The 24,582-nt window shown below is 50.3% G+C and overlaps 1 protein-coding gene across 19 annotated transcripts in view; it reads right to left on the bottom strand.

Moving 5' to 3' along the window:
* NDST2 (N-deacetylase and N-sulfotransferase 2) overlaps positions 1 to 24,582 on the bottom strand; it is a 231,546-nt gene that overhangs the window by 10,130 nt on the left and 196,834 nt on the right. For all 19 annotated transcript variants that reach the window (XM_043519651.1, XM_043519652.1, XM_043519650.1 and 16 more), the window contains 8 exons: positions 20,881 to 22,283; positions 11,268 to 11,355; positions 10,790 to 10,944; positions 9,080 to 9,265; positions 8,303 to 8,431; positions 3,261 to 3,443; positions 2,350 to 2,446; positions 1,456 to 1,579 (listed from right to left, as the gene is read on the bottom strand). In XM_043519651.1, coding sequence (XP_043375586.1) covers positions 1,456 to 1,579; positions 2,350 to 2,446; positions 3,261 to 3,443; positions 8,303 to 8,431; positions 9,080 to 9,265; positions 10,790 to 10,944; positions 11,268 to 11,355; positions 20,881 to 21,873 — 1,955 coding nt within the window. In that variant the 5' untranslated portion in view covers positions 21,874 to 22,283. The remainder of the gene's footprint in view (positions 1 to 1,455; positions 1,580 to 2,349; positions 2,447 to 3,260; positions 3,444 to 8,302; positions 8,432 to 9,079; positions 9,266 to 10,789; positions 10,945 to 11,267; positions 11,356 to 20,880; positions 22,284 to 24,582) is intronic.

Raw genomic sequence — 24,582 nt, forward strand, 5'->3', positions numbered from 1 at the left:
AGGGCACAGCACTCTCGGGTGGTACCCGGAAATATCTGGGGATGTAGACATGCCTCAGAATTATTCCCCAGGGTCTCAGCTTTCAGTAAAAACAAGTGAGCCTCTAGCTATTATGTGAAGAACAAAGGACAGCCCAGTGGGTAGCATGCTAGCTGGAACTTGAAGATCTGCGTTCATGTCCCTGCTCTGCCACTGACTTGCTGTGTGACCTTGGTCAAGTCATTTAGTCTCTCTGTGCCTCAGTTCCCCCCTCTATACAACAGGGACATGAGCCCTGCCCTGCTTCACAGGAGCGCTGTGAGGATAAACACACTGTAGATTGTGAGGTGTTCAGATACTAGGGAACTGGGGTACTTACAAGAACCTTAGGGCTTGTCTTCATTGTAAAGTTATCTTGAGTTATATCCATATAACTCCGAGTGGATACTTTCATTCTGGATAGAGTGCTCACATAGGGGTCTACACTGGTATAACTAGAGCAGTATAAAAATTCCCCATGTAGACAAGCAGACAAACCGACCAAACCAAGTGTAGGAGACAAAGACATCTGCTTGGGTCCGTAGAGAACTTGGAACAATAACTCTGAGGTGAGAAGTGCCCTGTCCATCCCAATGGGCACTAATTCAGGCCTTGTCTACACTAGCTATACTGGTATAGCTATACCGGCAAACCCTCCTAGTGGAAATGCAGCTTATGCTGGCAAAGGAGTACTTTTGCTGGTCCTGGGTGGTCCAACCTTTTCACTGCTGTGTGGGGCTCTTCCACAGGCCACATACATAAATACATGCTCTACAAAATGACGTCCTCCAAGCAGCGTGACCTCGCGTGTACAGTGCATGCAAGGCCATGCCATAGGAAGGATGTTATTTTGTCGAGCAGATCTGTTGCAGGCTGGACACATTTGGGTTTGGAGAGAATCGGCCTGTGGGACACATCCGGGCCACGAGTTGGACCACTCACTGCTTCACCAAACAAATGTAGCTATGCACTGGCAAACGGACTTCTACTGGCAATCTCTTTTTAGTACTGGGCTTTTGCCACATTTGTTACCAATTTAGCTATGCCAGAAAAACCTTTGCTTTGAAAAACCTCAGATGTAAGTGAGAATATTTTAAACGTGAACACATCAGAGCATGTGACAAGGAGAGCAAGTATTGTATGGCGATTTCCCCAGTCTGCTCTTGGGCAAACTTTCACAGCACATGCAGGGCTGCAGGAGCATGCATGGCTTTCAAAGTTTAGGAAATGCTGGGCTAAGGGCTTGTAGCAGGAGTGTAGCTGGGGCGTAGCAAGTGGAGAAACAGAGCAAGACTGTGAGCACCCAGAGGTGCAACGTACCGGACAGAAACAGAGGGCTTGCTAAAACTCTTGAGGTGGATGGAGCCCAGGGACACTCAGGAGGGCATGACTTGACGACAAATCCCTATAGGGGAGCACAAGAGCTAGGATGCTTACCAATCAATTCCTTTATGATAGTTGGGCCCATTGAAGAACTGGATCTCTTCAAAGGAGGCTGGACTTGGGAAGTTACTAGTGACCGCTGGGTGCATGGTCAAGAAGAAGTGCACAGCTGTTGTGCCTACAACAAGCAACAACGATTAGTGGAGCTTGGGTCACTCAGGGAACTGAGGCGGGGAGGAGGGAGGCTTGTGTCTCCTGACGACTCTGCTGAGCACAGCGAGAGCTTCCAGCATGTCTATGGTCAGCCAAGTCAGGTGTCCTTACTACACAGCGACAATGCGGCACAGGCACAGAGCACAAGAGCTGCCAGGGGCATAGGCACACCAGCAGAGATCCCCAATGGCTCCTGTGAGGGGGATGGCAACTAGGCTGGGAAGAGGTTCACCTGTAGGGCTGAGGCCCTCATTCTACACAAATGGCTGGCACCTGTCATTGCTGGAAGCGGTTTCTCAGCTCAATACCTCTCTAGCCAAATCACTGCCCACAGCAATCCCAGATGAGTTACTGACCCATGTACAGACCTAGTCCCAGACCCCTGTGCAGTGTGTCAGCGTGAGAGCCATTAGGGCGCAGGCCTGTTACTGGGAAGGCACTAGAGGGGCACATCGACTTGGCTAAAGAGGGTCAGGACTCGTGTGGGTAAACCAAGAGCCTGCACTACTTCTCGCGGTGACTCAGCAGGTGAGGCTCTTCCCTGCGAGTTCGGGTCATGCCTCAGCAGGGCAGTAGGAGCAGTGCGCTGATGGAGGTGCTGCGCTTTGGGTGGGACAAACCAGAGACCCTAATCCCGTGTGATCACTGGCTACTGCTGTGCAGATCTACGAACGGTCCGTCTGCACAGGAGACAGCAGAGTCAGGAGTTTATCTTTGAATGGGCTGTACAATTACCAGTTTTCTGGGGTCCAACGACAAGGAACTTGGGCAGCCGGTCACATGTTTTCTCTTTGGACCAGATATCCTTGTGCCTCTTATCGTCACAGGGATTCTGCTCAACAGAGTGAACAGGATTTAATATTAGCAAGGGAACTGATGACAGCTCCTGCGGATAGAACGTAACCCACAAGGAACAATTCACAACTACATCCCCATTCTGCTGAGTACTGGCAGGCTGTACTGCACAGACCAAGGTGCAGGAACAGCTTCCAAAGCACTCAAGTGATTTAGGAGCCTAAGTCCCTTTTGAAAGTGTTACCCGCAATTCCTGTCCAAAGTAACCAAGATGTGGGCCCATCATCACTGCTGGGCTGAGACGCAATCCCTGCCCTGCTGCTGTTACAGCACAGCTACTGTGGCAGACAGACAATTCTACCACCTTCAGTTCATTTCATCCGCTCATTAGCATGCAGACAGCTGCTGTGCTGGGATGAAATGGAATAAGCATGTTTTTATTTAACCAACATGAATTCTATAGTGTGAAATTATGTCAGGAGATGTCACAGTAGCATGCCTGCAAGCTCTTCCAACCCCACAGACATTCCTCCCGCCACGGTTATATCCTCAACTAGCCAAGTACCTGGGACCCCCTCCAGGCCAATGAGAGCTCTCTGTCCCCACAGCTCGCACCAGGAATATGGCCCATCGCTCCCTTCCCCCAACATCATGTCTTTGGGATCTGGGGAGCGAGGCAACAAGGAGCAAACCCCACAGTCATGCGATTCACTCTTCTGGGCACTGGAGTGGTAGTGTCACCAAGGCGACCCTTCCCTCTCCATGTACCTTCCAAAGAGAGAGCAGCCTCCTGCAAGAGGCCACGGCGAGGAGTCCTGAATGGCCAAGGGAGATCAGAACAGCCTGCTCACCTGCCACAGTGGGTTCTTCTCTTGGGGAAAGATTTCAAAGTACTTTTTTGCCAGACGGACAGGAGGCAGAGTCTGCAGGCGAAGGTTGGTCCAGCATTGCACAAACTTGACCAGGCTCTCAAAAGTGTACAGCCCCAGCCGGTCGTTCCCATAATTAGACAAGTGCGTCATGAAGATGCTTATCTGCAAACAGGGAACACCAGGAGCATTTACGAGTCAGGAAACAGCCCTGCATCATCCCAGCCTGCTCTCTGCCACCCTACTGCATCCCACCACCAGACTTAGAAGCTGCTGACTTCCGAGACCTGCTCTGGCTGTCTGAGCTGGTGAATGTGCATCTCTCCTAGGCTATGGGGGCAAAGGTAAGAGACCATATTGTGCCCCCAGGATTACTGCTCTGCAATCCAATCCCGGGGCACCTCTGCTCTAGGCAATGGGTGCCCCGGGGAGAGGGAAGTGGGTGATTCTCCAAATAGCCCCAATTGGGCTAGTCCTTGAAAATCCCAAGTGCAGACCATGTGTGAATCAGAGTGCGTTCTCTGCCAGAGCCCCAGCACAGTTACTAGTGCTGCAGACAGTTAGAACAGGGAGCACGCTCAGCCCTTATAAAACACTGACTGCTGGAGGCAGGACCTACCCTGGATCCTAGCTCTCCCGGCAAGTGCGCTCTGCATTCCCAGAGACAGCAACTCGCCTCTCCTAGGAGACCCAGACACTCACAAGGCAAACACATTCCCACCCTGAACGAGCCATGGCTCCACATTCCAGGTGACCACAGGATAGTTTTGGAAGCCAGGCTGAGGCCAAAGTAGTGATTTGTCCACAGGGACTCTCTTCAAGCAGTCAACAGTTTGGAAAGCCCCTGTCCAGGAGGGAATTGGGAGCAGAATCTCCTGTGTGCTCAGAACTGGAATTCAGTTCTTACTCCTCTTCCCATTGCTAGAGGGGATCACAAGCCCTGAGAGCAGGGCACTCCCTGCACTGGCTGCGGCATGTGCCAGCTTGAACAAGGGACACGGAGACCTGGGAAGGGGAGTGCTGGGGCAGGCGTTGGCTGCCAGGCAACGCCCTGGCACAAGCAATCCAGGGCAGACTGGATGATCTCACAGGAGTCTCCCAGATCCCGTGTCTGTGGGAAGCCAGCTTCGACTCACCAGCAGTGTGAGGAACAATCTTGGCTTCACTCTTTGAAACACTAAAAAAATACACTGAGACCTGAGCCTTGGGGTGTGGCCATCCCTGCCAGTCCTCTCGCCAGGGAACAGACATCATAGAATCACAGACTATCAGGGTTGGAAGGGACCTCAGGAGGTCATCTAGTCCAACCCCCTGCTCAAAGCAGGACCAATCCCCAACTAAATCAACATCCTCCATCAAAAGGTCCTCCCAGGAGGTGTGGGCATCCCCCCTGCAGAACTTCTTGCCAACTGTTGGGCATGGGACCCTCCTGAAGCTCAGGAGCATGTGCATATCCTCCCTAAACCCCCGGGAGGGCACCTTCTGCCCACCAGGCTCTGCAGAGCTGGTACAAGACACACTCAGGCCTGCAGCCAGCACGAGGTCTTGCATTCACCCTGCCTTGCTGAACAACCTACTCTCATCATTGCATTCGTTTGTCCCCCAGATAGTTTGCTTTTAAGAATTTTAGCGCTTGGCTGAAAGTGCTGCCAGCTCGAGTTCTGCACACGGCTTTGACGCCTCAGTCCCTGTGACGCTCCAGGGCGCTACTGGGCACAGAAACGCTGCAAGGCCAAAAGGTCAGCAGCACAGCAGGAGGGCACCTCACTGAGAACACCGGGAAGGAAGCAGGTGGTTTAGCACCCCAGGGTACAAGAGGGGCCTGGGCAATCATGGGCAGCCACTGCTGGAGAGCTGGAGGCGAATCACTGTGAGGATGGGGGAGCAGGTCCACCTGGCAAGGTGAGAGGATCGGGCTCAGGAGTAGCTGTCCATGCATCAGGAGAAAGCATCCATTTCCTCCAACAGCTTGGGGAGCCACCTGATAGACAGGGATCATTGCACAACAACCCCTTTCTCACCACTGACACAGCCCTCCTGCACGGGGGGGGGGAGAGAGGGGGGAGGAGAGGATTCAGTCACAACACCAGCTTGCTCGGAACACTGCCAGGGTGACAAACGTGGCATACAACGGGGGCAGTCAAATCTCCAGGCCTGCCATGACCAGTTCTGGTAACATCATTGCCCATAAATAGTCCCAAGCAAGAGGAATCGCAACCAGCCAAGCCAACCAGGACTTGCAGGGCCACTGCCCTCCTCTTCCTACTGAGTCTGGCTGTCTCGTAACAGTATAACATGCATGCCCCAACAGATCAGCCCTGGTGGTCTGCCCTGCCCTGGCTGGTCCTGCCAACAGAGCCCTGAGCAAGCCTGCTGATGTAATCTATGACCAAACCCTGGCCCTCAACTGACCCATGACTAGCTTGGCAGTAAGCCCCCATCTGCAGCATGGCATGATCTCCCCAGCTCAGCAATGACAAGGAGCTGTAGACAGAGAAGCCTGGAGTTCAGAGAACAGATGATGAGGGAAACTTTAGGAATATAAAGCAACAGCTGTGGGTACAGCAATGGCCTGTACGGCATGTAGTGTGAACAAAAGGGCCTGTGAGAAGTGCTCAGAAACATCCCCCTCTGCTGCTAGGAAATACAGCCAGGGCATGTGGCAGCCTGTAGGCATCTATTCTCATGCCCGAGATCAAGGCTTGCTCACTAGTCAGAAGATCAAACATCATCTGTTGACACTGCGGAGTTAACCATACACCCAGGACTCCTGCACGTGGGCTACACTCCAGCGGGCTGGAAGCACCACAGAGGAGTGCAAAGAGGCTGTGCCCCAAGTCTGCTACGGATCACTGATAGCGATGTGGGGCTGGTGGCTTTCTCCAAACACTGGGATGTCTCTATCAGTGGGGTCAGACAGCAAAGCTCTAGGCTCCCTCTGCAAACAGAAGCAGTGAAGATGTGCTGACAGCACAGCCCTCCGCTGCTTGCAGGGATGAAGGGAAATGAGGGAGAAATACCCAGCAGAAGGAAAGGTGCAAATACAGGAAGAGACTGAAGGGGCTCAGAGGAGGCTAGAGAGTCACAGTGGGGAGCCAAAGCCAAGGTGCATGGTGCTCTGGGGACAGTTTTATCTGCTAGATGATACTACAGCCCTTGAGAGATGCCAAGGCAGTGTCTGAAGTGGGGAGCCAAGGCCTGGCTGTACTGCAGTGGGGCTCTTGGAGGGGTGGGTGGAGTTCACCTTACACCACACTGAAAGCACCAGATAATCTGACCGACACAAAAGTCACAGCCTCTGGGCAGGCAGTGAGCTACAAAACTGAGCTTGTCCAGAGTGTTGCCGATGATACAGTTCTACTGAAAATTTGTCTTTTAATAAGTCATACATATGCTGAAATGGCTCCTCACCCAACTCTCATATTCCATATAAACAGACTGAATACTACATATCTGTGGGGAAAGTGAGTAGTTAAGCATGTTGATGTTTGTATATACAAAGGGGGGTGTTGGAGAGGACAGGGAGAGAGCGAGGGGGCCCCGGGCTGGAGGCGGGATCACGTGGAGGGTCATATGAGAAGGTCACGTGCTCCCCCTTGTGTCCCTCCCGTAAGTGCAATACCAGCAAGAAATGATTTCTACTTGCACCACTGACTGGACATGACAGCCCAGGAGTCTGTTTGCAGGTGACTGAAGAAGGGGAATAGCCAGCGTGGGTTGCTGATTTGCACATTAGGACACAGTCATCTGGTCACCACTTTTTACATAACAAAACTGCCCTCTTGGATGGGGGGGGAGCCCAGTGGATTGTGATCTCTGGATTTCAGCAAGGCCTTTGGCCCAGTAGCCAAATTCAGACACTGGAACAGACAGAAAAGGGTAGGGAAGATGAGCTGAAATGATCCAAGGGACCAGAGAATGATGAATTTATGAGATAAGATGAGAATAGTAATGGTGGTTCCCCTTAAGCTGTGAGGCTCGTTATGGGGTGGAAAACAATAACTCTGACTGGGTAATAATACCCACACCAAGACAGGACATTTCTAGGGGACAGGAGGAGTAAACTGGTTTAAGTTTAACAAAGGAAATTAGGGAAGATCTTTGGATCCGAGACCTATGAGAAAGGGGAATATCTTGCTTCGACATACTCACTAGGTATCTGTAAGGAAAGAGAAGGTTTGGGAAGTTTAGCAAGGGAGTGACAGGCAGAGGGATGGACTAGGAAATGCAAGGCCCCTACCAACCGCCTCCCTCTCAATTTTCTGAACCTGACCATCTGAGCCCACTGTCTCCCCGTTTATTTCTCTGGATTTAAAAGGATAGAGGTGGGAAAGCCCCCAGCTGGCATCCACAGCAGAAAGTTGGGAAGAGACTGGAGGGTGCAAAGGCAGTGAATTACTCAGGAGTTTGCTGGAGCCAGGCAGTGATTGAGGGGGCAGGAAAGAGCTGGGTCAGACCTGGATCTCCTGAAAATGCCTCATGCAGGACAGCAGCATCAGAGCAAAAACATAAAACAAACTGTTTCACGTGTATCCAAGTGTCAAGGAAATGGATTGGGGGTGGGGACGGGGAAGGGGACACACCCTAGCAATGAAACCTAGGAGGATGTGTCACAGTGCCTGGAGACAAGCCAACTGCAGCCAGATGCACAAGCAATAAAGGGAGCCAAGGACTTTTGGCTCAGCAATTCGTTGGGGGAAGACTGCAGCACGGGTAAGAGGAGCTCCAGCGTCTGACTGGGCTTAGCACACCAGCCCCTTCTTCCAATCCTGTGCTTGGAGAGATTTGCTCTGGCTGACCCTGAACTCTGATACGAACTGACAGGGGACAACAGGGTTTGCCAAGAATCCCCATAAGTAGCACGGGCTGCTTTAGCCTTCACTGTCCAGATAAGCGGCTGCCCGCCCTTCCCCCAGCTCTCGCTCTCCCACCCTAATAGCTAACCACTCTAGGCAAACCTTGTGTATGAGGGCTTCCACCCTCACACTCTCCTTGGACACTGATAATGGGTCCGGCAAGCTTACTGGGTTCAAAAGCACTGTCAGGAAGAGTTCACCGCCCCGAATACTTTTGTCCAACTCCTTGGAGCCCCCAGGATACTCGTTGTAGAAGATGGTGTGAGTAAAAAGACCACACGTCTGTCGAGGCAGCACCTAGTGGAGCCGGAGAGAGGGAATGTTAGAGAGGAGGCTGAGTGCATGCGCATGGGTATGTCAAGGCAGCACCCTACAGAATGACATGGAGGGGACGCCACGAGCAAGGGACCCCAAGCATCACAGGTTTACAGGATTCAGACATTCCCCTCGTTCACATGCTCATCCTGCTCTGAGTAACGGCGCAGGGGGTTAGGGGGATCTCAGCTTCATGCTAGCATGCATGGTTCTTCACCACTTTCCCACTGGGGCTGACCCATCCATCTAACACACAGGTCAGGACAGGTGCTGCAGACATGCCTCCTCAGAAAGAGCCATGGAGTCTGAAAAGGAGAGTTTGCTCGTGCAGAGATAGTGTTTTCATGGGCCTGGGATGCATAGCTTTGTAGACGTGTACTTGCTTGCGTTTGGGAGTTTTTGTTCTAAAACCTCACGTACCGTAGCCTCTGCACTGCACTGCCTCCAATCGCAGATGCACATCAACCGGCTCTTTCTCAGCTTTGACGGATGGTTTTGGGAAGGTTCAGCACTCGAGGTACTGGGTGGAGCTTCTCAACACTGGTCACCTAGAAGTCCCCTCCCCACCATCAGCTGACTCCTCCCAGAAATAACCCAAAGGGCTCCACTCTCCCCGCCGGTAACACTCACCATGATGCCGTTATGGATAAACCCTCGCCGGTACCGGGCAGGCCGCAGGTGGGGATATTCCTCAGTGCTGGTCACCTGGATGCCCCAAATGGATTTCCAGGCCTCATAGAGCTGCGTGTGGATGGGATAAACTCCAGAATGATGGGGGGCCACAGCATAGCCCAAGTCGGTGGGGATCCCATGTTCCTGGAAGCAGAACACAGCTTTCACTCAGTATTTAACTCCCCATTGTCTTTAATGAGAACCACAGCAGCACAAGCAGTCTCTCTGGGGACGCTGTGTGAAATGGGAATCTCTGAGTGCTGCCAGAATCTATCGACACACGTAGCAAAGGTGCTTATACAGCAACCAGGGTGTTCAGCACCGCAGCAGCTGCTCAACAGCCACGGGTCACTCACAGCCTGACGTCAGCCCCATCGGTTACAACGGCCAAACCGATCAGTGCTGCGGAAGAGGCAAATCCTGCTCCTAACTCTGTCCAGAGGAGCGTCACCAGAGCAGAAAAGCAAAACCATGCCTGCCAAGTGTAGAGGGAAGGGAAGACGGCAGCTTGGCTCTGCCTTCAAGAGAGTAATGCTAGGGACAGCAGGGAGCAAGGGGGCTATGCAGAGTGGATCAGGGACTTGGAGCCAGGTATTACATCAAATCATCAGGAAATATTTGGATTTCATGGCTAGAACTTCATTGAATGGTTCTGGTAATGACAGGAATTAGGACAGCTTTGCCCTGGTGATTTACAATACACCCGGGGTCCTCTGACAGAGTCACAGCCTGTCAGGCTCATTGGATAGGGTATTCTATATTAAGTGCGTTTAATTGCTCTCCGAGTTTTGTATCTCTTTGCAACGGGCTGCCACATTTCTGGGCCTGTGTCTGAAAGAAAATAAAATCAGATATTTAAGCAGGGAAGACAAGAGGTGAACTGTCGTTATAGCATTGTGGTAGCTGTGCTCTGAGGTTAGGAGCACCCATGTTACCCAGGGTCAAGAGGTCTAGTGACTGGGGCATGAAACAACAGACTCTTACTCCAGTGGGGCTTGGCTTATAACTGATAAACCCATTGCATGGGCTGAAGAGAGGCTTGTTTTCAAAGGAATCTGCAGATGATGTTTCACCCCTGTGCCCTGTGCCGTCAGTATTAAGCATATATGGCCCCAGCAGCCCAGCAGTCCAGAAGGTCCTCTCCCTCCACTTGACAACATGGAACTTTCTTTAAATTGAAGTAACTCTCTGGGAGGCCAGTGTTCCTACCTTGAGCGTCCTATGGTACTGATCAGCTGAGGGCAATGCACACTTGGCTCCCTGAAAAACCTCAATGAAGCAATAAGGACAGAGCAGGGAATGTTTCTTTACAGTCTGAGTTTGTACCATACTTTGAATTGGACAGTAGAAGTAGCACCAGACTGACTCAACAGCCACAGTGCCACATGCCCACGCCCTAGGAGCCATGCTTTGAAATGTAGTAGGAGCCACACACTGGTGCACAAGTACCAGGACGCACATTCCCCTGGGCACTATTGCTGAATGTCATACTTCGAGGCAGTAGGGACCATGCACTAGGCCAGGGATTCACACTCAGCTTTCCAATCCAGCAAGATTACCACATTAGTGCCTAGGCTCAGCAGGAGCCAAGCACCCATTCCAGAGTGGATGCTTTGGGATTTTGAAGCAAAGCAAAGGAGCCTATGGACCATTGACATCACCTCTTACCAGCGCAAACTGCTTGTTGAGCTTCATCTGCTCAGCTAACACGGTGACGTTGTGGAAGAGGTGAGGCTGCATGTGACTCCACATGTGCGGGAACCACCAGAACTCCTTCCTGTGTTTAAGTAGCATGTCATCACCTTCATCTTCCTCATCTGTACCTGCAGGGAGCAGAAGGTCCATAGCAGAAGGGTGGTCAGTGACCTGAGGCAGTGGCTAATCTCAGTGTAATTCAACACTGGCAGCCCCCAGAGACATCCTGCATTAGTTTTACACAAACCCACCATACTTCCAATACCATCATCCTGCTGATGCTCAGTTCACAAGAGCTGAAGAAAATGATTCGATTGGACAGACAGCACTTTAGAACCACAGGATGTTCCCAGCACCCCAATACGCTGTAGGGGAGCTGTGCTACACTATGGGACACTGCAACCAGAGGGGACAGACTCAGAGGAATGCTAGGTGGGTGGAAGGAGCTTACCTGTGTGGTAGAATTTCCCAGAGAAGCCCAAGTTGAAAGTGAAATTGGGGACTAATGTTCTCAGCTTGTTCTGAGTGTTCAGGAGAGCCTGTTCAAATGGAACGGGAGAAAGAAAGATTCACTTTCACATTCAATTGCTCAGTCACATCTCTGCTTTGCTGCTTCCAGTTCAGTTCTGGAAGGAGATACAGTAGCACGGAATCCTGCCGTCCTCCATTGTGGCAAGGCACCGTACTCCCTGGAGCAGTGGTTCTGAACCCGCAGCCCAATCAGCACACAGGTGCGGCCCACATGACATCCTCAGGGCCATACAGGTATTGTATATTTTGTGTGGATGTGGCCCACATAACACAGAGAGCTGCATATGCGGCCCACAATGGTAAATAGGTTGAAAATCACTGCCCTGGAGTGAAGCATGAAGCAGGACCATGCCACAGAGGAATTTCCTCAATCCCACCCTGAGGGACCCCATCTCTAGGTGGGGGATGGACTACGCTCCATTACATGGAGTCTAGTCTTATCTGCTGCATGACCATATCAGCCCAAAGGCCACAATCAAATGATGCCCCCTTGTCCACGGTCTCAGAACCACTGAAATGGATGTGAAATGCCTGTGCTGAGACAGAAAAGGGCAGCAAATCCCACCTCCCCACTGCAGCTTCTTAAGGTGTCCCAGGCCCAACATCAAGGCTCCCCTCCTATCCCTCCTAAGCTGGCCAGGACCATGTTGTTGAGTTCCCACAACATGGCTAATGGAAGGCAAGTTTCTATGCACTCTGTTGGGTCAGGCTCTCAAGGGTGCAGAGACAAAGGGGGAGAATTCAGCGATCCTGCAGGCATGAACATAAGGGAATGCTCTCTGCTTTAAAAAGGGACCCAGAGCTCCCAGCATCGCTTCTGAAGGAACAATGGATATACTGCTGGGACGGGACCCTCCCAGGTGACCCTGCCACCAGCTACATTCTTCAGAGAGCAATGTTCATGAAGCTCCCTCTCAGTGCATTTCCTAATCAGGCAGGGACCCGGCAGAAGCACTGGAGCAGGTGAATTAGGAGCTGCCTGGTTAGGGAGATGGCCTAGTCCCCGGCAGTTATTTACATTTTAATAGCTTTTCTAAAAAGCGATGGATCAGTGACTGCACCAAGGTGAAGGTGGTGACCTAGCAATAGCGGACTTGGGCTAAATGCTAATGCACAGCGAGATGGACACATGGAGCATGCGCACAGCTCCTCTGGGCCACAGGTGCAGAGCAGATGATCTCCCTGCATCAGCAACATTTCACAAGTTCCTAGGAGTGTTGGAGAGCACATCAGGTGCCCCAGCATGGCTCATGCCACATGGACATTGGTTAGGCACACTCGTCTCCAGCTGGTAAAAATCACATCCACAAACCCATACTCTCGTGCCATGGAGAGACCATGCATTTAGTAACCAACTGGCATGCATGCAAATCACTGCAATTACAGTTATTTCCAGCACTCACCCTCCCTCTCCAAGGGATGCATAGTAGGCAGTGCCTGTGCCACTGATTCAGCAGCTCATGCTGACTGGCAGAGAGAATGACTTTCTGCCTCCTCCCGTGTGTTGTGCACACACATCCTTTGGAGAGGGAGGGTGAGTGCTGGAAGATGTAGGAGTTTATCATCTGAGCCCTCCAGCATGACTCTTCAGTGCAAACCTATAAACTATGTTCACTGGGCTGGGAAAAATTCCTCCTTGCCTCTTGCATGCACGTGCTTCTTGGTGAGAGGTAAGAGGAGGAATGAAACGTGCTGGCTGGTGACACAGGAAAGGGTGCTGATCATTGTCACCATATTGATTATTTCTGGAGTGCCAATGATGCGCTTGAAGCTGTCCAAGAACCTGCACTAACCCAGCCACCCAAACCCTTTCTGGTCAAGGGGCTGCTGGCCTCTCTCCTCCAGAATGAAAGGCCAGAAACTTCAGCTCTCCCTCCTGACTCAGATGTCAATGGCAACAAATGTGTAATGAGCCTGGGATGAAGGGTAACACCAACATTCAAGGCTAGGCTCCAATCCCCACTGTGCTTATGGGACTATCCCATTCCTAATCCTCCAAGGGAAGTGATGTGTTAGGGGAAATATGGTCTATGACATCTTCTGGAACCTATTGTAAGGGCTAGTTTACACTGTAAGTGCTAGAGCGGTGCAGCTGCACCACATCTGGTGAAGCTGCTCTATGCCGATGGGAGAGAGCTCTCCTCTCAGCATAATATAAAACCACCTCCGCAAGCGTGTCAGCAGGAGAAATAGCACTGATCACACTGACGCTGAGGTTGGTGTAACTCACGTCACTCAGGGGTGGCTGATTCACAGCCTTGAGCGACATAACCTGTAGTGTAGACAAGCCCTAAGTTCATCTAGTGCTTTGGAAAGATTCAGCCTGGCAGTTCTGTGACCAAAGGCTTCACAGGACAGGGCAGCACGGGCACTGCAATGGCAATGCAAGGATGAATCTCCATACCTACTCTGTCTCTGTAGTTTGGACACCTGGTTCACCAGGATTAGACTGAGATCCCAAACTCATTTTACATAGGGCACTCACTACACATGATTCAGAGCAACAGCTTTCAGCCACACCAACCAAATGCACAAGGGGAGGCAGTTCCTGTGCTACTCGGCTGCATCTGCTCCCATAACCCCAAAAGCTCCACCTTTATTACCATCTCCAGAGCCATCCTCTTTTCTCTGTGGGAGTGAAAGAGGTCTCCAGCTACTTCCATTTGCTGGGAAGGTGGGAGAGAAGAGAGGAGGCTAAGGAGCTTAACATTCCTCTGCAGAGGGATGTTTAAAGCCTGGCTTGGGTTACCATGACAACACTTCTGTCAGCTAATAAATCCTACATAACTCTGCTCCAGAGTGGGCAGCAAAATCTACTGCTTAGAGAGAGGAACCCTGGGAAAGGGGTGGGGCAAAGGGAGCCCAGGAACTCAGACTAGGTAGAGTATCATCATGCTGCTTTCCACGAAGGTCTGTTCTTTATGATGTGCTAGACCTTCTGCTGACTACTTGTCTTTCATAAGAGCTCACTCAGAAAACAGTACCACACAGGTTCAATCCCACTCACACAACCCCCCGCTGGGCAGGATAAGAGAAATGATAGGAACCAACCAGGGCCTGCAGTGGAAATTCCTCCAACCTTCTCCTGATGAACCGATACAAACAGGTGAGTGATCCCTCGTCAGGAAAGAGGAGTGGTGGGGGGAAGATGGTATTTATAATGGAAAGGAGGGAGTGCGAGGACTGGCAGGCAGGAGACCTGGGCTCTAGTCCCATCCCTGCCAGTTGCTCAGTTTAATTTTCCTCCCTATACTCACCTCTTATGGTGCTCTGAGGTGTAGTTCATTACAATGTGGAAAGTGCTCTGAGATGTTTGGAGGAAAGGGGCCAGAGAAGGGCATGGTGTTATATTTACTAGCACATGAAGTAACCAGACAACTGCAGGCAGGTCCTCAGCCCCACACTCTGCTCACATGACACTGAACTTAGTCTGCTAGTCGCCCTCTACCCCAAGAAACTGCCAGCTTCCTCAGCTGGTGGAAAAGGGGGGGGAGCCTACCTGTGGTCCCAGCTCTTCTTTTCAGCAGCCTGACCACAGGCCAGAAAATCTCCCTCCAGATTCAAGCAAACCCAGACCTAGTCTTATTTTTGCTCTGAATGCCTTGGAGAGCTCTGAGTGTCTCTATTTGATATCCTCTACTTACCACCATTCGAAGGCTCCTACTGGAATGTAATAATCCTTCTCTTTAGCTGGCCAAAAGGGCCACTGTTGGCTAACAAGCACTGCTGGCTCCAGGAAACAAGAGACTGAGATTCAAATGCAGCTCACTACCATTAACTCGCCAGGCCAGCCCAGATCCAACCTGCCTTACAATTGCTATAATCTGATGGAGAATGTCCTCCGGATTCTAAGGCCTGATTTTTCAGATGTCTCAATCCAGCCTGTAATCAGCTGAGAGAACAAAACTGCAGGCACAAGCAATGGATACCTAAATTCCAGCACCCAGATTTGTGTGCACAATCGAGATGATGTATAAATTCTATCACTTGGGCCTCCTATTAATTACCCTCACAACTGGGGGGCTTTAAAAATTAACCTAGGATCCTAAATATTTATTTAAAAACACACATTGGAAAGAAATTAAAAGAAAAGCCCCCATCTTGGTGTGACCGTTTTAAAACAAAGTCTGCATGCTCCCACTGCTGGCTCTGCAGAAGAATGCACCAACAATCATTACAAACTCCTGATGTTGCTGGTGCACAGACACAGCCCTTTCTATGGGGGTTAGGAATTCGGGGGGGTTAGGGGGAGAAGAAACAAATTAGCCCTGACTCTATTTTGTTCAATGTGGCTATTTAAGCCGCCAATCCTTTTCTAACATGGCATTATGGTCCTAGACATCACAGTGTTATATGGCTGAACAGTCCTTGACCTTTTTTAGATGTAAAATGTTTCACTTGTGAGGTAATTCCCTTCTCTTCATGTGTCGGTATATAATGCCTACATCTGTAATTTTCACTTCATGCATCTGAAGAAGTGGGTTTTTAATCCACGAAAGCTTATGCCCAAATAAATGTTAGTCTTTAAGGTGCCACAGGACTTCTTGTTGTTTTCACTGAAGAGAGCTTTTCACTATTCAGCACAGAACCTCTCTCTCTCTCTCTCTCTCTCTCTCTCACACACACACACACACACACACACACACACACGAAGACAGAAAAGAAAGCGGAAAGGAGACAGGTAAGGAACGGGGGCTCAGGGGAAGAAGAAGAAAGAAACAACAAGGCTGAGGGGGAAAGAATGTGCGGAAGAAACAAGAGAGGAGTCCATATAGAGAAAAGAAGAAGGGAGGAAAGCAGAGTGCCCAGCTTGGCTCTGAGCTGGTGACAATCCTGGCATACTAACACACAGGACAGACTCCTCTGTGTAGAAATTGCACCCATGGCAACTGGACTGCATCTACTTTGAGAATTTTCTGCAGTTTTCCCACTGTTGCTCCAGCATTGGTGTAGCTCAGACAGTGCTAGCAACAATGGAAGCACTGGTGCAGACAGAGTCCAAGCATTTTTAGTGCTCCCACCAACGCTAGCACCAGGGGGAGAATTGCTAAATATTCTCTGTTTAGGCAAAGACAGATTGTAGGATTCAAAGGGGTAAGTACCAGGATGCCCCAGCCACTGTCAGACAGTCATATGAATTCCTTTCCTCTATCTACCTTCACCAGTGATGTGTAATCATTGACCTACACCAGCTGCTAAGCTACTGGACTCATCAAACAAGACTGCTCACCAAATGACTAGACAACTTGTGTTCTTTTAGAGGTGATCTGCAAAGAAGCAAACATTAGACTTGTGGGGTTGGTTTTAGTTTTTTTGGGAGGTGCTTATTTGCATAAGGAGAGTCTGAAAGGACTGGGGAGGTTAGACAGAAAAACAGGGTTCTGTTATATTAGAAATATCTTGCCTTGACTTCCAGTTTGGCTGGCAGATTCTGTGGCAGATGGGAGAACTAGCAGGATTATGGATTTGCAAGAGATTGAAAACTGAACAAGTGAGAGGGGAAGGGATTCTCTGAACTCTGGGAAAACTTTTTTGTTTTTGTTGTTAACTATGTAACTCCAAATCCTGACAAACACTTGGGAGAAAAGTTCACCCTGTGAAAGGTCTACTCCTGGCTTTAACTGAAGGCTGAGGATGCTCCCATGCCAATTTTTCAGCAAGAATAAGTGGTCAAGGGCTAATAACAAGCAGGAATTTTTTAAAAAAAGAAAACATTCCCCCTGCCCAAGTGACCTATAACTGGCACACATTTGGTCAAGAAACATGGAGGGTTTTCATCCTCCCTGGGGGGTCTATGGAGGTCCTTGAATGTAGATCTGTGAACTGAAACAGCCTGGCTGAGACAGCAGTCATCTCTGGGACCTGAAGCAACTTCGCTTCCCAATCTGCCCTCCCTATCCGCTGTCATCTAATCTAAACTTTAAAATAAAGAGCTGTAGCAGTGCAGTAATGTCCCTGAAATCCAGAGTTCATGTTAAAAGCCCAAAGAAACACCAGCTGTTTTCAGAGTAGCAGCCGTGTTAGTCTGTATTCACAAAAAGAAAAGGAGTACTTGTGGCACCTTAGAGACTAACAAATTTATTAGAGCATAAGCTTTCGTGAGCTACAGCTCACTTCATCACTGTTAGGATCCCCTCCCCTCCCCACAGCACAAGGCCATTAACAAATCCATGAAGTTAGTTCTTGCTTAAAAAAAATAATTTTTTTCCTGGTGCTGCAATCACACAGCCTCTTCTAAATGGATAAACCTGGGCTTTATCTGCTTTGCCTGAGATTCTCTGTTTACTAATCTCAGATTATTCCTCCATTTCACAGTTAAACCCAAAATGAAACATCTTTTAGAATTATCTGGTCTGGGTTGGTTTTTTAAATCACTAGAGCAGACTTGTGTCCTGTCTCCGGGGCTTAGGCCAATTGTCTCCTGCTTCCCTCCCAGGGTCAGTGCTCTGCACAACTAGAAATGGGGCCCCCACCTTTCCCAGTTTGGGGTGGGGTGTCCTGGTTGGGATAATGTAGACCAGTGTCCTTTGAGCTAGGCTTTCATGACATCTGAATGTCCCAAAACACAGAGCTGCAACCGGGATTCACAGTGCCTGGGGCAAGGTGTAAGTGCAGCCCCAGGGTGAGTGTGTTCAAATACAGAAATACTGTCATGCATCCGATGAAGTGAGCTGTAGCTCACGAAAGCTTATGCTCTAATAAATTTGTTAGTCTCTAAGGTGCCACAAGTACTCCTTTTCTTTTTGAGAAATACTGTCAGCAACCACTTAGCAAAACAATTAATGATTTACTTACAATACCTGCCCCTTGTTTCGCTGGTCTGAGGCTTGTGCCTTCTCTCTCTCCCCCTTTGTGTTTCCCTCTTTATCTCCCTTCCACCCTCATTTCTTTTTATTTTACACTCCAAAAAAAAAATTTCAGTTTTTCTTTCACATTCACAAGATCTTCAGGAATTATTGCTATTTCCCATATAAAAAAACAATTAAAAAAAAAAAGGTCAGCACACAAAGTAGCAGCACATACTGAACTTCCGGCAGACACAGAAAAAACACAAAAGACAGTCAGTTCCCTTATGAGAGACAGTTTTACCAGAAGAAAAATTAGGTGGGAGTAACCATACATATGACAGCAAGCCATGTAACACTGAACATGACCACTTTTCTGCACATAGTCTGAACCAGTAACACTTTGAAGGGGTCAGAGGATGGGGCTGAGACTTTTAGTCTAAATTCCATCAGTTACAGTTCCAATGGATGGCAGAGTAACTTTGAGGAGGGTTAGATAGATGTTTAAGTATTATAGGGCAGCTCTTAAACAATAGATGAGATATAGTAGCTCAGCAGGACAGCCTGATCACTTCGTTTAAAGTCCCTGGTTCTCTGCGTTAGGTAAAAGCACATACAGTGCAAGGGCAAATGCAGAAACACAGGAAATGCCACACCTAAATAGATTCCTGTCCAGATTCCACCCACTCTTTCCCTGTCCTGTCCTTTTCTGACTCCTTCCTCAGTTATGTCATCATCACTCAGTCATGCAGGGCCACGATCAACAAACCCCCAAAATGGCCCGCCTCAGACTCCTCCCCAGCAGTGAGGCCAAGGGGAGAACTCCTGGCCTGAGCTCTGGGAGCTGCTCTGTGCATCTCCCCCAACCTTTATTCCCAGGTTGCTGGACACTCCTTACTCCCTACACAACAAGTTATCTGCAGAACTGGGGGTGCACGAGCTGAGATGAGTAGGTGAGTAACCTGAGGAGAGGAAAGAGCTCCCCGCTCTCCCAAGTGCTGTCCTGAAAGGTCACAGGAGGGTTAAACACTAGACTGCAGCGGTTTTATTGGTTGGTGCCCCAGATGCCAGCCTTCGGGGCTGAGAGAGGACTACAGGCCTCTCTGCATGTGATGCTTTCAACAGAGGCTGCTCAGATCAAGATGGAGCACTGCATTCTGGGACCCCCATGGACTCCATCACTATATTAAAGATGAGAAAGAGTAGACTGCTGCAATCATTCTTATCTTTAACCTACAAGTGCTATTCCTGAGGGAATGATGTGCCATGCGTGTGCGCAGAATTCATGTCCCCCGCAGATTTCTTTGCTTCCCTGCAGAAAAATTACTTTCTGACAGGGAAGCAAAGCAAGAGCGGTCATGCACCCCTCCCTAGTAGTGCAGATAGATCATTTCAGGCACCCGGAGCAGCTGGCGGAGAGGTAGATCACCGCGGGGCTAGGGACACCCCAGCCAGTGGCTTCTACCCTGTGCCAGGATCAGCTGCTAGTCTTGGCTGGGCTGGAGGTGGAAGAGGATGGGACTACTTCTTCCTGTGCAACGAGTAGCTGGGGCTGTGTCAGACCCACTTCCAGAAACCTCCCCCTGTTGCAGGAAGCTCAGCATCCTCTCCTGCTTCCTGCCTTTATTGCTCCTCAGTCACAGAGGGAGGGATCACTGTAAAAGGAGCTGCTCCCCCATCTGCCCAACCCCTGTGCATCCGGACCTCCCAGACTTGGACCCCCCCGCACCAAAGGTCACCCTGTACACCCAGAACCAACCCCCCCCACAGCCCTCGATACAAAAACTCCATCTCACTGAATCTCAACCCCTGCATCTAGAGCCCCCTTGCACCAGACCCCCTGCCTCCAGACCCCACCCCCCTCTGCACCCAGACCACCCCCCGACTGAGCTCTCTGCAATAAAACCCCCACCATGATGAGCCCCACCCCCCTGAGCCAACCTGAACCCCCACATCCAGACCCCCACCCCATCAAGCCCCACTCCCCCAGCACCCAGGGCCCCCCACACTGAGCCCCACTCACCTTCACCTGGAATCCCCTGCAGAGTCCCCTACACCTGGAACCCCGCAACGAGCCCTTGTGCATCCAGATCCCCCCACACCTAGACCCCCCACTGAGCTGCCTGCACCCAGACTGTCCCACACAGAATCCTCTCATCCCACACCTGGATGCCCCCCACACTGAGCCCCTCCACACTTGGATCCTGCCTGGTTGAGTCTGCCTGCCCCACACCTGGTGCACCTGGCAGAGAGGGGCAGGGCCCCATTGTTTCTGGGGCAGGCCCAAGCCTTGTGCTGTGTCAGAGGTGGGTGCAGCCTTATCACTGAGTCTGTGTCCCAGGGGAGGGGAGGGGAGGGGCTGCAGGGTGATCTCCCACCTTCATGCAGCCAGTGGCCTATGCTCCCACTGCCATGCTGCAGTCTCCACATTTATTTATTGACAAATAAAACTTGCAGAATTTTAAAATACTGTACAGAGAATTTTTAATTTTTTGGTGCAGGATTCCCTCAGGAGTAAAGTGCAGCCCATGAGGGCTACAGGTCCCAGAATGCAATGCTGCATCTTGATCTGGGCAGCGTCTGTTGAAAGCATCACATGTTGGGACATGTAGTCCCCATGGACTGCAGTTCTATGATTGCAGCAATCTTAGGGGCAACCCTGCGGCTCCTGGCAGATTGCCAACGCAGCCATTGATTGGACCCAGGGGCCTTATTTAGGTACCACTGGGTTATCCCTTCAGGCTTTACCTCCACATCAGACACCTTCATGCGAGTGCCCTCTTTGCCCACGAATATGTCATCGATGTCCACAAGGATGTAGCGGTCAAGCGTGAGACAGAGGCGCTTGCCAGTCAGGTAAGCAATGGCATCCACAAAAACAAGTTTGTGCAGCCAGAAGTTGAGGTTATTGCCGAAAAGGACCCGCTGGATCCCATCATGCAGACCCAGGTCCTGCACGACAGTGGCATGCAGTGCTTTGTGGGTGGCCAGCTGAGGAATGGACTCTGAAGACTTTGTGCTGGCCAAGAGCACAGGTTCATAGGTGCTGTGGTTTGACTGGAACACAGTCCAGTCATCACCGGGAAGGGGACCCTGCTCCACCTCGTTGGCCCGAGTGATGTAGAGCAGGGGGGCACTGGGGTTGATGTGATAGTCCCGGAGCCCTAGGTTAGAGTGTAGGAAGAGGGGGAATCCTTTGAGCTGAGCACTGAGCAGGCTGTTCTCATTGGCTTTGAAGAACCCTATAATCCCCACTCCATACTCCACACAATATTTGTCCAGCAGGTCCCGGTTCCAAGCATCTAGGTTCACATATTTAAGGACATTCTCATAGATGATAAGAGCATAGTGGCCCCTGTCCTTGTCTGTCAGGGTGGGCATATCCCCCTTGCCAGGGGCAATCTCTGTCCTGTATTTAAACCGGCTGGATTCCAAGATGGCCACAATTTCCTGCCCCAGCTGAGAGTAAATGCTTTCCACAAAGACTAGCACCACAGATTCAGTGCGCGAGGTGTCAACGGATTTGGTGAGCCTCCAGCTAGCCCGGGGCGGGATTGGGGGCCTGTGCTGGTTGCTGCAGTCGCTGAAGGGCAGGGGTGGTGGCTCCTTGATTTTGGGACTGTTGGTGACATAGTAGGCCAGGAAGCACATGGAGATCAGGCTGAAGGCAATGAGCAGCAGGATCAATCTGTGGAGCTCCAGTTGTCGCACATGCCGCACCACTTTCCACAGCTGAATCATGGTGAGGCGGGTGGCCCACCCCTTCCTCAAGCTTTGCACTCAAGTCGCCCTGGAAATCTCCAGTGCCAGCGTGGCAGCATCCAGCAGCACCTCACGAAGAAGAAACAGTGGCTGCAGAGCGAGGGAAAACTAAAGCGAGCAGCTTCTAGACTAGACTCCCAGGGATCTGCCATTTATCTCAAGTAACCATGGTCCTCAATTCCCATCGCTCCCCCGTGTGCTTCCTCTGCCGCCACTCCTCTCTCTCAGCCAAGTCCTAGGGAGGACGGGGTGTTTTTAAACGCCTTTGTTTCCAAGCCCAAATCAGACAGCCATCCTGCGCGCTGTGTGTGGAGCCTGGGAATCCCACCTGGCAATCTGTTCCTCAGCTAGCCGCTTGCCATTCACATGATGGCACCTTCTAGCTATACCTGCAGTTAAAGAGAGAGACAGACTTTCAGTAAGTGTTCATAATATTTAGCAGGCTACAGGGGCTCAAAATGGTGGGATCAGAGGGGCTGGGGTAGCAGGTGGGCATGGATGCAGGGGAAGGGCAGTCACAGATCAGACCAAGCTGCTGGTGTTAGGAAATGCACCATCAGTAAAGGAACTCAGGTGAGCTAAAGATTGACTCCGCTGGGCTTTCTAGGAAGGGATCTGCAAGGAATAGAGATGGTGCTGTTCCTTCTGCTGGGATTCTCATACACTGTGATAACAGGAGCCTGCAGCATTCGATGTCCCCCACCCCTCCTGGGGCCATCTAGGTCACTGGGCACAAGAGAGGAATCTCCTACTCCCCAAGCCTCCCTCTCACAAGCAGCAGCACGTGGGCCTCACTTCCCCCCTTTTAACCTACTTTTGTCATAATAATGTTGCCCCTCTTCCCTCCCGCCCCCACACCCAAATTGCCTGCTACCTTGTGGACTCTGGGGCTACTGCGGTCCCCACTCCCAAGGGAAAGCCTCTCCAATTGCAGCTAGCTCTCTCGCTCCTCCACCCTTGGAATGACACCATCCCACGTTCCCTGGCTCCTGCTTTGTGAGGCTGCCCTGATTCCAACAGGAGACCCTACTCCTCCTGAGCTCTCGAACTAATGCCTTCTCGAGTCCCGATGGATGCTGTTATTTTAACAACAGAAGACACATACTCCCCACATGCATACCATGAGCTATAAAAAGCAAAGGCAGGGACAGCAGTTTCATTTTTATATGTGAGGAGGGTGCCCAGCGGTGATGCCTTTCCCCAGCATAGGAACTCTGATGCTCAGGCGAGTTGGCCAGCTTTCATTTGAACATATACACACTCTGCCAGTGACATGTGCCTGACTGATAACCTTGGAGACTACTGATCTCCCTAACAGATTGATGCATCACCAGTGCAAACCTTCCCATAGTACCAATGTGTCTCATATACTGATCTGGGGGCCTTCCCTAGGGCACCACTAAGGATGAGAGGAGAGATCAATTAATCTTTGGTCTCCGCTGAGACTGCCAACAAGGTCAATTAGTGCCAAGTGACTGGATGGTGATGGGAGGAGAACACCTGCTTACATCTCCCACTTCCCTCTCTCCATTTCACATAGGCCACTGAAAAGCATTATGGCATCTTTCAGTCCCGCACAGCCTGGGTGCATTTGGGCCAGGTTACAGGTTAAAGCTGTATATCTCATTACTGATCCCCAACTCTCCTGTCATTTTTATACCAGAATAAAAATTTGTTTCACCACATGCTGTTATTTTTACAGGAAAAGATCCCCACAAGGACAGACAAGCACCAATCCTTCCAAGATGCAAACACCAGGGAACTTAAAAGATCTGCCCTGATTTCAAAATCACTGCTTCTGTGTCTTTCTCCTTGCCAGAAAAACTGTTACCTAATGCAAAGCAGCTTCCCAGGAACTCACAGGATACAATTACATTTGCTGGGGAGTACATGGATCTCATTCACTCTCATAAAAAAAGAAAAGGAGTACTTGTGGCACCCTAGAGACTAACAAATGTATTTGAGCATAAGCTTTCGTGAGCTACAGCTCACTTCATCGGATGCATCCGATGAAGTGAGCTGTAGCTCACGAAAGCTTATGCTCAAATAAATTTGTTAGTCTCTAAGGTGCCACAAGTACTCCTTTTCTTTTTTGCGAATACAGACTAAAACGGCTGCTACTCTGAAACTCACTCTCTTGCACACCCACCCCTTCCCAGCCAGGCAGATGCTGAGCAAGCACCAGAGCCCTGTCACAATGAAGTACCAGATGTCCCACACTGAGTCAGTCACATGTTCACAATGAGCTCTTTCTGAAAGTCACAAATAAACGTAAAACACACAGATGCACAATGCACACACAAACATTCCCTCCTCACCCTATGCAACTGGCACAGCATGTTACAGCTGTTTACCAGCAACAATGAGAAGAGAAATGAGGGGCTGCTGAAGTGGACCATTCAGCACCTTTTCCCTGTGCCTCCCTCTTTTTAGCCTTTTTGCTTTGATTTTTTATTATTCTATTCTAATGTACTTGTAATTTGATTAGCCCTGTTTGTCTCTGATTGTAAAACAGGGCCTGTTTATCAAAGAAGGCTTTAAAATCAAATGCCATCAGAGGAGAAACTGCTCAGGATTCAAAGATGCTGATTTTGTAATGTGCATTTCGCAACAGAAAAAAACTACATCAGGGAAAAGATCAATTCACAGCTGGGGCCAAAAGTCAAACTGTAAAGGTCCCCACCAGGC

The sequence above is a fragment of the Dermochelys coriacea genome, chromosome 7 (assembly GCF_009764565.3).
Source record: "Dermochelys coriacea isolate rDerCor1 chromosome 7, rDerCor1.pri.v4, whole genome shotgun sequence".
Taxonomy (NCBI): Eukaryota; Metazoa; Chordata; order Testudines; family Dermochelyidae; genus Dermochelys; species Dermochelys coriacea.